The sequence below is a fragment of the Pinus tabuliformis genome, chromosome 6, assembly GCF_031772625.1.
Source record: "Pinus tabuliformis cultivar Carrire ecotype Pingquan chromosome 6, CPIR1, whole genome shotgun sequence".
In the NCBI taxonomy this organism is placed as follows: domain Eukaryota; kingdom Viridiplantae; phylum Streptophyta; class Pinopsida; order Pinales; family Pinaceae; genus Pinus; species Pinus tabuliformis.
Window position 1 is genome coordinate 979,496,743 of NC_142292.1, and position 14,405 is coordinate 979,511,147.

The 14,405-nt window shown below is 36.2% G+C and overlaps 1 protein-coding gene, 1 long non-coding RNA gene and 1 pseudogene across 2 annotated transcripts in view; 1 reads left to right on the forward strand and 2 right to left on the reverse strand.

The window, feature by feature from the left end:
* Positions 1-234: 234 nt before the first annotated feature.
* Positions 235-771, reverse strand: LOC149262270 (large ribosomal subunit protein uL2 pseudogene; annotated as a pseudogene).
* An 834-nt stretch (positions 772-1,605) lies between these two features.
* LOC149262271 (uncharacterized) lies at positions 1,606-2,340 on the reverse strand. The gene is made up of 2 exons (XR_016249123.1): positions 2,038-2,340; positions 1,606-1,864 (listed from the first exon to the last, which is right to left on the reverse strand). It is a non-coding gene; the product is annotated as an uncharacterized LOC149262271 (long non-coding RNA).
* A 9,509-nt stretch (positions 2,341-11,849) lies between these two features.
* LOC149262272 (uncharacterized) overlaps positions 11,850-14,405 on the forward strand; it is a 91,645-nt gene continuing 89,089 nt past the window's right edge. Inside the window, exon 1 of the mRNA XM_089423869.1 lies at positions 11,850-12,706. Coding sequence (XP_089279995.1) covers positions 12,501-12,706 — 206 coding nt within the window. The 5' untranslated portion in view covers positions 11,850-12,500. The remainder of the gene's footprint in view (positions 12,707-14,405) is intronic.

A 14,405-nucleotide genomic window follows, 5' to 3' on the forward strand; every position in this document is an offset into this window, starting at 1 on the left:
ACCAGCGGTTTGGGTTCTGGTGTTGTCTGAGGGTAAATTTGTCCATCCGCATCACATTCGTCGCACAACTTCATATGCCCAGAGTTTTCCTTTCGGGCATGCTGAGGAAATGCTGAAGGGCCGAGATCTGGTCTCGGCTAAGCTGCTTCTGTTGCTCTGTTGGGCATGACCTAGAATGGAGGTCGCAGGGTCCCAAAGTTGCCCAAATCACCACATTGTCCTTCAAACCCCAAGTTATTGTTTGTAGATCTTCATTTGAGGTTGCATATCTACCTGTTTGTCGTGCTTCTTTCCTCTTACTGGTTTCTGTGGGTTCCTTTTTCTGTCCCCAAAGCTCAGGGGGTAAATGGTCGTGTGGCTGTTGCCAATGGCGTAGTCTCCAGAAGCCCTAGCAAATAAACCCCGTTCACCAACATTTTGTTCCATGTTCCAGATAGTGGCTCCCTCTGGAATAGACCTCAAGGGCAACATGTAACCCATACACAGATTGGCCCTCTTTCTGCAATAACCGAATTGTCCCGAGTACATGTCTTTGGCCACTACGAAGAGCTCCTTCTCGTGCTTATAACAGATTGGGAGCCAGAACGTCGCCTGGTAGAGGGGAGCGTTGTGTCCAAGATAGTGTATGACGTCCGTGAGAGAACCCCTGAGGTATCCATTGCGCTTACCGTAGTCGAGGCTCCAGAAACGTGCAGGTCCCTTCCTGTGATGGGTGTGGGATTTGTACACGAAGCCTGATCTCTTCCTTTGTGCACAAATAATGCAACCCATGTCTCCCGACACCTTTGTCAGCCCTCCTCCAAAGCCTGAACGAGATCATCCTTAGACTGAGGCAGGTGTTCCAGCCGCTTGCCAACTTCAAATGGCTTATGCTCGAGATTTTCGTCCATGTCCGCCATTTTCCTCAAAACCCTAGGGTTTTCAAGCCACGTCATAGGTCTAGGGTTTGAGTCCAGCTCTTTCCAAACTATTAGCTATCATAAACTTATAATCGATGTTCACATTCTAATATTAAAGAAATAACCACCTAGTATATAATTTAGAAACAAAGCCATTTACTTTAAAAACACTCGAATGGTCCTCAAAAAGAACCGTAAGCCATTTATATTTAATATCGGTTCTAAATTTTCCAAATTAAGAAAATATATCAAATGCAGTCTAAACCAGCGGTGGACCAACTCATGAGAATAGGATCTTTATAAGGGAATTAAGTCCCAAGTGACAAAATTCAATAACTGTAGTAAAATAAGTACATTGGGGCGGTTCTTAATAGCATAAAATGTTTATTACAACAGAAAACCCTCGATTTCCTTCACTCCAACAGTTGAAACCCTTTCGAAAAAGAAATATTAATACAGACAGACACAAAGTCTAGCCCTGTTGGGTTTTTTTTTTCAAAGTATGGTAGGAAGCCCAATAGAATTATCCACACCTATTACAGTCAAGAAGTTACCTATTGTTTCAAAGGAGGATGTAATCACCGGCCAAGAACTGAATTAAGGTTGAACGAAAAGTATTTGCACATATGAATTTTCCAAATTAAGAAAATATATCAAATGTAGTCTAAACCAGCAGCGAACCAAATCACGAGAATAGGATGCCTGTAAGGGAATTGTGCCCTGAGTGACAAAATTCAATAACCGTAGTAAAATAAGTACATTGGGGTGGTTCTTAATAACATAAATTGTTTACTACAACAGAACTTTAAAACCCTTAATTTCCTTAACTCCAGCAGTCGAAACCCTTTCGAAAAAGAAAGATTAATATAAACAAACACAAAGTCTAACCCTGTTGGCTTTTTTCTTTCAGAATCTGGCCGGAGGACCAAGAGAATTATCCGCACCTGTTACAGTCGAGAAGCTACCTGTCATTTCAAAGGAGGATGTAATCACCTGCCAAGAACTGAATTAAGGCTAAACGAAAAGTATCTACACATGATTTACAAAAGAAACAAAATTTTAATGAATAATTTTGATAACCCTAACAAAAAATTGGAAAATTGTTGTTGATGCTTATTAATCAGGAGGGTATGCTCACCTGGCATACTTACACGTCTATGGACGAAAACCCAGGTTGAAGAACACAACTATAGTAACAAAACGAACCCCACCCATTGGAATGTAAGTTAGGAAATCATGTTTAATGATAGAACCTAACCGGTTACCGGGTAAGTAATACAACTTACTTGCAAGAACACATCCAAGATGCCATGAATCTATGGGGGTAGCAGAACTTGAAATGGGTAACTTGTAAAACGAACCGTTCCGGTAAAAATGTGAGAACATAAGGAATAATAAGCAAAAACCTCCAACACAAAAAAAAAAAATAAGGGACTGGGTTCAACCTTACCTACTTTGGGGTCGATGCCTGCCCTCATGTAGAAGAACATAGGGCCGAAGTAAAACTTGCAGAAGGAACCATCATTGCAACAAACCGTAACTGACAACTGAGAGCGGAAACCAGAAGTGCAGAACGTGCAAATGAGATCTAGCAGTGGAGAGCGGGTGGTACGTTAGTTACTATACAAACTACCCTAATCAATCTAAACCGTTTGATGAGCTTGACCACGGTTAACCATGGATTTCACAACACATCCTGAGAACGATTGCCAAGTGGACAACCAAAAAACACTCTTTGGATAGTTCGACTAAGTACTGACAACTAGGTCGAAGTATTGGGAAAGAGCTAACCAGCCATATATTGGGTATTTAATGCCCTCAGAGTAGCATGCGACTTAACGTGATAACACGAGAGCGGGCAAATTCGCCATTAAATAATATTTGCCCGCTCCCGTGTTATCTGGCTAAATGGCGTGCTACTCTGAAGGCATTAAATACCCAATATATGGCTGATTAGCTCCAGCCGAAGTATTGAGTGTTGTTAAAATACATTTATTTATATTACCCAAAGTTGTTGTAGTACAATAAATGCATCTCCTAAGACTTAGATTACCATAGTTCGACGATGGTGGCGCACAGTTGTATATATACAAGTATAGGATTAATGTATATAGGACTTTTTTATATGGAAATATGAATGACAAAACACCACTTATGAATATAACTTATTTCTTTGTCTTCATTTTATCCATTTGAACATAACTTACTAATCTTAAATCTCTCACCTATTCCTTTTTATTAATCATATTTAAATAGAAATAATGTAGGACCATCTCGAGGAGGAGATGGCTAGGGTTTCTGGATGCCTGAGCGTCGTCGCTACGCTGCAGATCAAGGATGGGGGTGTGTTAGCAGCTAGCCCCCACAGGAAATCGGTTGCAGGGCTACCAAAATCGAATACACGGACAAGGATTTGGCTCCGCGGCGGGCCGGATAACAAAACCCATGTGGCTGATCGGTCCCCTGCGGCAGGTCGATCTTCATACAGGTCACGGACGCATTCACTGTCTCAGGGTTTATCCTACCGTGTGCTGTCAGAACCCATTATAATTCGACATGGCGTGGATGATGCAGCCCGTCACCGACCAGATCTGCAAACCCACCCTGATTCAGTTATGCTTAAAGACAAGGGAGAAATGTTCAGGACAGGAACGACTACACAAATAAGGGCTGAACAGAATGACGCGCCACTACCTCCCAGTCGGCCAGATCCAGCAAAGCGAGGGCTCCACAAGACCGATCCACTTGGCATGGATGCAGATCTGGTTCAACGAGGGCTCCACAAGACCGATCTACTCCGCACGGACGCAGATCTGGTTCAGATCTTCATCAAATTGATTGAGGGCAAACACTTTTGCATGCGGGTCAGTAAGGAAATGAGCATCCATGCTTTAAAAAATGAAATCCAGGGCCACCTTGGAACCTCAGCACAACTTCAAAACCTCATATACTCAGGGTATAGTATGCAGGACAACCAAACCCTCCAGTACTATGGCATTGCCAAAGATTCAACCATTATCCTAAATCTTCGACTGTGTGGCGGAAGCACTGGAACCAGTTCCAAAAATGCAGGTTCCTTTCGGGATGCAGTGAAAGGGAAGGAAAAAATGAAAAATAAAGCAGCACCACCATCAGAGCTACCAGGACCCTACATTGTTGAACAAAAGCCAGAATCACCAACTCTACAAGTATCCATGCCAGAGGTAACTAGTTTACACACTGATTTATCTAATAATGCAGTTATTTGTAGATTTAATGGTTTCTGGCCAAAATCAGATGCCCTGCACCAATGGATCTTCTCAACATGGACATCTAACTGTGAAATTTACTTATGCCCCAAAGGGTTTTTCATAGTTAGATTTAACACAGAACAAGAAAGAGACGGCATTATCAATTAGGGGCCTTGGTTCTGGGGCAGTGCTGGCCTCTTCACCACCCCCTGGTTTTCTAATTTCGACGCCAATACAATGATAGTCTCAACGATGCCTGTATGGGTAAGGCTACATGGGCTCCCACTACACTTTTGGCATCACAAAGTATTAATAGCCATTGGGAACTCCCTTGGGAAATTCCTAAAAATGGATGAAGACAAAGCTATCAGGGGAATATTTACATTTGCCAGAATATGTGTAGAAGTGGACTTGAGTCAGGGGCTACCTGACCACACCACGCCGAACTTCAATAATACTCAATGGATACAGCAGCTTGACTATGCGAACACAGTGTTCCGGTGCAGGGGCTGCATGCAAACATGGCACCTTCAATATGACTGCCCTTTTGCTCGAAAGGACCCAAGGAGAACCAAGAAACAACAAAAAAAGCCCAAAGGCTGGCAGCACACCGACCCATTGGAAGAAGAAGACATAAATGTGAAGCCTACAGAGAACCAGACAGAACCTGACTCTCAAATGAGACAGAAACAAACTCTGGAAGGTAATGCCCAATCTACTCATTTGGGGCCACACATTTCAGAGCCACACCAAGAGTTACAAATGGAAGTAAGTGGCATCAAATGAACCAATGGCTCAGAGGGCTTGGAATCTGACAAAGAACTTCAATTGATCCCAATGGAAAATCAGCAAGCTATTATTACACCCACACTTGACTATGGAGGATGGCAACGGGTGGAGAAGAAGAAGGGAAGGAAAGTTTAGGCTTGCTAGAACTTATTATTTTCTGTTATTCTATTTCAGTTGTTTCCTGTCATTACAGGAACAATCATCTGCTATTTTGTGTTATTTCTTTGTTTGCTGCCTGTCATTACAGGAACAGCCATCTGCATATGCCTCAGGCATCTACAAAATGTAATTTTATCAATATGAATAAAATTACGACTTTTTTCTATGGGAAAAAAAAATGTAGGGCCATCTTTAGGAAGATGATTGATAATAACAGGCCAGGTCAAACTAAATATAAAACTAGAATGAATCTTTTTATTTGGGTTTTAGCCTCTGAAATTTATGTTCGTATTGCAGCCTTTATTTTGTGGACTGAAATGAGGCAGCAATGGGTTGGAAATAGACCTCCGAAAAAAGCTAAGCAGCTTGCTGAGCCTGTTCTAGGGTATATTTTTATGGTTCATTCAGTGGAATTAATTCATTTTTCCAGGTTGGTATTAATATTATTTTTTTAAAAATGTGTTTCTCAATGTTATGATGTCTCCAGATCTAATACAATTTATGAGAGCTTGCTTAGAACCAAAAGGCCATTTTCTCAACACATCTCTTAAACTGTAAGTCTACTCAAATTATCATTTTTGTTTTTGGAAGCATGCAATTCAAAGGTGTTTGAAGGGGTATAGATGTGTGACATAGTGTGCTATGTCACAGGAAATGATTGAATTTCTTGTAAATGAATGGAAGGAGGAAGGACTATATGGACAAATCAAGCTACCCTACATGTAGAGAAGATATAATAACAATATGTTAGGGTAAACAATGATAAAGATAATAATTATATTTTTGTTGAGGAAGATAATAGTTATATTTTTATTTAGGAGATTATTTTTAAGATGTGTTGCACTCTGTGAATATCACCATTCATGAAGCATTCACAAACATTATTTACACAGTTTGGGAGTATATTTGATTTCAGACATTATTTACACATAAAAAAAGGGATAAATTATTGCTTTTTATTATTTAGAATTGAAAATTCTAATTAAAAAATGGATTTGTGAATACTTGTTTAGAGAAGATAGAAATAATAATATGTTAGAGTCATAGATGATAGAAATTATAGTTACATTTTGTTGAGTTGTGTTGCACTCAGTGATTATTACCAAGCATGGTATGTAAACATTGGTTCATTGATTGCTGCATACTACTTAAAGTCATAAATATATGTTGAATGAACATAGAATATTCGTATAATTATCCGATACAATGTTTGTAATGTTATAGTGTTAATAATGTATATATGAATGCAAATTTAGCCTTGAAATTCAACCTGAGGAACTATTTTGTCATATTTTGTCATATTTCTTATTTGTTAGATTGATAATTTATGGTTAATCTCTCCACTTAATATATTATTTTTGTTTCAAGTGTGTTGTTTGTGAGATATAAATGTGAAATTGTTTCCTTTTCACTTACAGTACTAATGTAGATAGTTTCCATTCTTGCAAGATGGCGGATGTCTTAAGTCGTATTATTTCTTAGGCTCATTGTTACATGTAATGTAATTTTGTATATGTGACAAGTCACATAGAATTTATTCTCTAGTTTATCTAGAGTTGGAATGCTCATTAAAAAAATTATTTGCCTCCTTTGATTCGAGTTGTCTAGGAAAATGATGATGCACTTCTAGATGTTTTGTTAGCATTTGTTGCTCCAGTCAATGACACATATCAAGATGGAAATAAAGTTCTGCATTGGGCTTTGAAATAGGACACTCCTCTCAATGGATGCAGTGTAAATTGTTCGGTTGTGGAAAAACTTTTAGATGTTGGTGCTACTGTAACATTTGGAAACAATACAAGACCAACTCTTGTTCACACAACTATAGGTCATGGCCACCTTGAGGCACTCCTATTAATAATAAAGAAGCATGGGGGAAGTATAAACATACTCACAGGAACAAGAGAGACCCCTGTACATTATGTTGTGAAGAATAACCATCTTGCATGTGTTGCTCTCATGCTCAAACATGGAGCCAATAGAGATGTAAAAGGTTTGAGAAATCAAAAGCCTATTCAGCTTGCACATTCATCTGAGATGAGTGCGTTGTTGAGTCTATATGATAAATAATTCCTTGATGAAGCATGTGATAATATTATAACTTCTCAAAGTTGCATTTTGTCTTCCATTAAGTAATCTTTAACAGGGTTCAAGTATTCACATTCCCAGAAATCATGTGGGACTGATTCAATGCTTCCAAGCAGTTTGTCTACTTCCAAACAAGTATCTTCTTTGCAACATGTTGCTCATCTTGGAAATCCTCCAATGGCTAAATCTTTCTCACAAATTGTTGCAGAGGCTCCATAAAAGTTCTAGGTAGAGTCTTCCTCACAATTCCCTTCTTCTAGTGGACAAGAATCTGAGCAGGCCACAAATTTGACTTGGGAAATGGTCCAGAAAAAGTCTTGCAAGCATATAAATAGTTTAGATTAAGCTTCGAATGTGAAGGAGATACATGTTACTAAGATAGTTACATTGCCTCCATACAAATCTATTCTTTTCCATTTTATGGGACTAACAAGAAGTGTGAGTGGGGAACTGATTGTCACTTTTCTCACTCAAAAAAAGAACTTCGGAAGGTTCAACAAGTATTGGCTCTTTTTGGCCAAAAATTAGAAACAGTTCATGGCAATACAATAAGTTCCAACATTTTTGACGGTGTAAAGAATTATAAAATCAAGTTGTGCATGCATTATGAGAAAAATGGAAATTTCCCAAATGGGTTGAAGTGCAAATTTTCCCATGGACACAATGAGCTTAGGCCTTTATTAGCTCCATCAAGTCTTCTATCAGATGCAAGAGTTAGAACTTGACCTTCCACTACATCTTCTCTAGGATCTTATTCTAGTGAGGAATTTGATGATGTGAATTCTCTAAAGGTCTTTGTTGGAAGTTTTCCACCTTATGTCAATGGTAGGGAGCTTCAGGAGTTTATGGAAGGAGAATTTGGGAAATTTATTGATTCTACTATGATTTATGGGAATGATGAAGATGAGGGGTTTTGGTTTTGTTGTATTTGAAAAGCATAAAGATACAGTTAAAGTTTTAAGGAGGCACTACATTCCATTCAATGGAAAAAGAGTGGAACTTAAGAAAGTAATGACTCGTACTGCATTGGCTGCGGGGGATGAGGTGGGAAGGAAAAAATATTTATCTTTGGGGTTATCATCACCAGCTACTACTTAGCCTTCTCAACCTTCTCCATATTCCAGTTTTCATATGCTTGATGGTGGATTCACGAGGTTCAGATGCAGTAGGTTACCATTAGCATTTGACACAACCATATTCATTTATTGAGCTCCCCTAATCATTGGTTGGGGATGGTCTTTAATCCCTGAAACCTTTTGCATGCCAACCTGCAGGTTATCTGTTGGAGAATAACAAGTTGATTCCAAAAAGTGAACAAATAAATGATTTTAAAAATAATTCAGACATTTTCCCTGCCATTCATGAAAACTGTATTTTGGAAAATTATCTGAGCTCGATTACTGATGGAAACCCATCGAAGTTGTAGATTTTACACCAAAAGTTATGAATAATTGGGAGCTGATGTGTGACTCATTTTCATCTAATACGTGATGATGTCTGCAAGTTGTGAGGTTGTGATGCAAATTTAGATTTGGAAAGATAGTCATCATATTGTTCATGAATTAATATTATTTTATTTAGCTTATTTGATGTCATCTACTACTTGTATTTTTTCAAAATTTATCAAATATTTGCTATTGGGCATAATGTAAGTGATTTCTCTTTATCTTCTACCTTCGAATGGAATTTTGTTTACTAATTTTTATCTTCAATGCTTTTTTATGTTGTAATGCTTCTCGAATTTATGCCTTACGACATTTCCTTTGCAACATCTGGTGCAATTACTAGTTACAATAATTTTCAAGGTTCGAGGAGGATTGTAACGTCTCACACATGTGATTTATAGCACTTTCGTCAATTGTTCCTAGAATATCATTAACTTATGAAAATGAACATCATTAAAATAATGCATCATTTTTTCACATTAGTGCACTGCTGTAAGATAAATAGTTATATCATTGTTTCACTTGGCGAGAAACTTGCAAAATTACTAATCACCCTATAGATGAAGTTATTAGGAGGGATTTAAATAACTTTTTTAATCATTTAATTTGGAGTCATTTGTTATATATATAAGTTAGACTATATATATATATATATAGTTTAACTTATAGACTAAATAGTCTTTTTCATGGGAATTCACCAAAATCCGGCAATACAATTTCAAGAATTTTTGTTGTTTAAAACGCATTTTTGAATGGATAAATGGATTCAACACCATGAAAAACCCTTGGGTCACTTATGCAGTTAAACAATTTAAACTCAAGTTCTTAAAAATTTCTATGGATTTTGATTAAAATTAACCAAAAAAAATGTCGTGAAAAAGTCATTCATCTAGAAATTAGACTATATAATAATTTTTACCCAAAACATTTTTGTTATTTAAATTATTTTTAAATATATAAATAAATTAATTATTTTGAAAAATTAGATTTTTTATATTTTATTATTTAAAATAAATCTCATAAGAAATAATGCATTATTTTATAGTTTTTTACAAAATTTCAAATAAAATTAACTCCAAAAATTATAAAAACAAAAAACTTAAATTATGAATTATTATACCAATAGAAACAAAACACTAAATTGTCATTGTTTAAGTTATATATATATGTTTAATCCATTTACACAAAAAAAGGGTTAAGCTTTAGTGATTTATCCATCACTTGTTAATTTTTTTTTTATGAAATTGTTATGAATATTTTTTTTATGAAATTGTTATGAATACTTTTTTATATAATTGTTATGAATGACAATATGATAATTTTGAAAATCTGAGAATGTTATTGAAGTGGATGGTAGAGAATTCAATATTCTTAGTTCTAAGAATTTGATTATAGAAACCAAGATGGTATTTTCTACATTAATACTTGTACTACTATGTGCATGTTGTGCTCTGTTAATTATCATTTTATTACTATTGGGAAAAATCTCAAGTCCAAGTATATTGTTACTCTCGCTCACTCATTTCAGATTTTATACATTACCACATCATGCTAGAAGTTAAGCTATTATTTCTTCTCTTTCTTCTCTGTTAATAAATAACATAGGTTGTTACATATAAACAATTCAACAATTTTACCTATTGATTTAATTGTTTCTGTGTTTGTAATTAAGTGTTATTTTTTTTAGAAAAGTATCTGTAATTAAGTTAAAAATAATGCTTTCATTAGTTTTGACCGACAGCGTTGTTAAACATTCCATCTATATTGGATGACCGGGTCACACTAAAAATAATAAAAATCGAAGAAGCAAATAATAGTTGATATATTAAATTTAGGTTTTTTTGTGGTGTATTATATCTATCCATCTATACACACACACACACTAACTAATGTGGATTGTATCTTGCAAGTTGGGGATATCCAAATTAGAAAGTTGATCAAATTTGTGTGAACAAGGCATCTCTACGCCAATTTATCCATCACATTTGCTAAAGTGACAATGATAAACATTGGCCAAAACATAACATTTAGTATTGACTTGTAGAATGTATCACTTGTATATTTTGGATTCTCAATCAACCAAGCTATTTGGCTAGCATATGTGAGAACTAGAGTTGGATAAACCATCATAGAAAATGCAATCTATAGCAGGAAGTAGATCTTGATATTTTGAACTATGCTCCGATGGGTTTAGAAGGAAAAACTTTCTGAAAGTAGATCCTACAGTCTCAGTGCAATTCTTTTACACAAACCCTTGAGTATAGGTTTGTTGCAACCATATTTTTGTTGCTTGTTGATCAATTTATTGTTCTTCCTATTCAATTTACTACACATTTTCAATACACTAACATTTTGTGTGATGTTGCTCTTTTATTGTTCTTCCTATTCAATTTACTACACATTTTCAATACACTAACATTTTGTGTGATGTTGCTCGCAGACAGAAACAATGCATCAATTAACTTGAAAGTGCCACTGATCCCAAATAACCCATGGAAAAACATGTCTTAGAAGACTTGAAGACACTCTTATTATGCGTTGTTACATCATTATAACCTTAGCCTACTGTTACTGTTGATCATTCTCCATTACATCATCTACTTATTTCTGGCTTATGGCATTATGGATTAAAAAAGCAATTATGGTGTTATGGACTAAAAAACAGTTATGGAGTTATGGGTTAAGAAAACAACTCACTAATGCCTCAACAAATCTAATGGACTATAAACACTTTATTATGGTTGGCATTGGAGGATAACACCTCTAGGCATTTTAGACTACCCTATTAAAGCATTTATCCGCTTGAGATTAACTTCCCACTAAATTCAAATTTTTTATTTCACATGATCTTTTTCTTTAACCAATAAATTTATACTTTTCGATTTATCAAATTCAAAGTACAACTTTTTCAATTTAACTATCTTATCAAAGCCTTTTTCAATTTAACTATCTTATCCGTATCTTATCCGGGTCTCTTTGAGAATTCCAAAATTAATTGGTCTAGATAATCACAATTATCTTATAATAATCACCACTCAAGTTGGAATTCAACATCCCCATATGTCTCTTCATCACATAGTTGAGCGTGTTTTCAATTTAACTATCTTATTCGGGTCTCTTTGAGAATTCCAAAATTAACTGGTCTAGATAATCACAATTATCTTATAATAATCACCACTAAGGTTGGAATTCAAGATTCCCATATGTCTCTTCATCACTTAGTTGGCTACACGCTCTCGGATCTGACAGCGATTGACAAAAACATAGGGAATCATATGGACTAAAAGAAGGGGCAGAAGAGGAGGAGCCCATTCACGCTTTGGTGGCAGTGCTTTTACTTCTCATATCCTGGTTCCCACCTTTCCCCAAATTGAAATTTAAACCTTGCACAGAAAACAAACACCTTCAAACCCCTCATTGGCCTTATGACAATTGCACTCTTTGTAAAACTGAGAAAAATTGTACAGCCACAATTGTCCCTTTTTGGGTTCCTTTTTCCACTGATACATGAAAGCAACCCGTGAAATTTCGAATTACGAAGGAGAAAGGCAAATGCATTACGAAACACTTTGAATGCAATTGAAGTGGCACGCAGCATCATCATCTTCCATCTGTCCTCTTGCCCTCTGTCTGTTTTTCCTTATTACCCTCTGTCTGTTTTTCCTTATTAGACCACCGTATATCGAAACCGATAACTTGGACAAAACCTTTATTTTACTTTTCATAAATCATTGTCCATAGCATTCGATTTCCACGAGGTGGGTTCAAGTAATGCGGGAGATCATCTGTTGAAGTGTGTATTTGGGTTCAGGTAATGCGGGAGATCATCTGCTGAAGGGTGTATTTCTATTTATGTTGACATCTTCATTTCTTGTTATGGTTGGGGAGAAATGCGTCAGATGATGGCAAAAGTGGAGGAAGAGATTCATGGGGGCTCAGCTGAGACAGAGGGGGAATCGAAGTTGGAGAGTGGAAACAGTGACAGGGGTTGCTGCAGCTTGAGAGGAATACAATGGCGGATTAAGCTTGGCGTTTTGCGGTCTAACAAATCGTCTATTGACGAACTCCGTCGAGCTGCCGCAGATGGGCGGCGAAAGTGAGTTTTGTTTTGTTTTTCGTTAAATTTAATCTCGCTTAATTCATTTATATATTTTATCCCAATGCCTATGCTGTTCAATTAATCGGATTTGACTATTTTCCATTAAAGAAAGTCACCGGTATGTGAGGTTGTCGGAGATTTGGTTCAGATTGGTGATATGCATGAAATTTACTGAGAACACACCTTTTTATGGAAATTATTTATTTATGTCCAAAAAACAAAAAAATACTGCATTTACAGAAAAGATGGGTTGAAATAATAAGCTTATGTTCAATCCAGGATCCCAAGATTAAGGCCAAAACAGAATTCTAAAGAAAATCCAATGTCTCTTAGTACCAATTGGCGAATATCATATTTTGAGCAGAGAGACATCCCCCTTGTTACAAAAATGACTCGAGCAAAATCAAATCACAGTTCAAACGATTATTTTTCAAGGCTAACATAAAGAGATGCATAGATCTTGTTGTTTTTGGATTTTGAGCTGGCAAAGATCAGGTATCAAACTCAATTCCAGGCCTATTAGGTATCCACATTCTGGCTGTTGTTTGAGAGGTTTGCATTGACCACTAATCATTTTTGCACATCTTAGTTCAACATTTGTTATTTTTGCCCATCTTTGTTAGCTTGTTTACTGTTTCATTCATAGTAATCCCAAAGGCTTGGATGATCTTTGAATCACCTCACTACTAAGTGGGATGTGAATGGTAAAAGCCATGTTGCTTGGGAGCGGGAGCGACCATTTACAAAAGCTCCTGGTTTGGGAGCGAATCCGGGAGTAATTTTTTAAAAATATATATATTTTTTATATTTTTTAATTTTTGATACAGATATGTCAACAAAAACATGTAGAATGATGAATTAGACATTAAAAACATAAAAAAACATAGATTGATCATTGAACCATATCACATCAATCATCTAGAAATTATAATCGTCATCAACCATGTCCACAAGTTAGTAAAATACATATTACAACTGCAACATATTGAGTCTCATGAATCATGATTCATCAAATTCAATCTTAAAGTTTCAACTTCAAGCTTTCAAAATTGAAAATTCAATAACATTTATCATCATTGATCACCAAAGTTGTACTTGTAAGCTAAGTTTAACCATTACAAGAAGTAATATCTAAGATATTTCTAAGTCCTAACTTCTAACTGTTAACATGATATGAAATGTTATAAATTTATAAAATGAAACATGAATAATGAAATGAAATGAAACAACTTTAGTCTTTCACGAAGCATCATATTCATAATTCACAATCATTACCAATGAGTTATAATTGCCAAGGCCCAACTTCAAACTTCAAATTTTCATTGTCACAGTGATATATTGTTTACAAAAAATATCATTATGATATGAAAGAGTCAAGAGTCAAGAGTCAAGGACTCAAAACTCAATAGTTATGAAAACTAAAGTCTAATAGAAACTAAAAAAGACAAGTAAACTGTAAATCTACATGTGGCCCTTGCCACGAGAGTCTCCGGAGTATAAGCAGGTCATGGTGGTCTTCTAGGAGTCTCCCACACAGACCGACGACCAGAACTAGAACCTCCACATGAGGGTGTAGATGGAGGTGGCGACAACAAAGGAACAAGACTCGGACCTCGAGCACTGCTACTGGATGGTGGAGGTGGAGGTGGAGGTGGCATGGCTGCTGCAGCTGCTTCATCTTCATCCCTTACAAGTT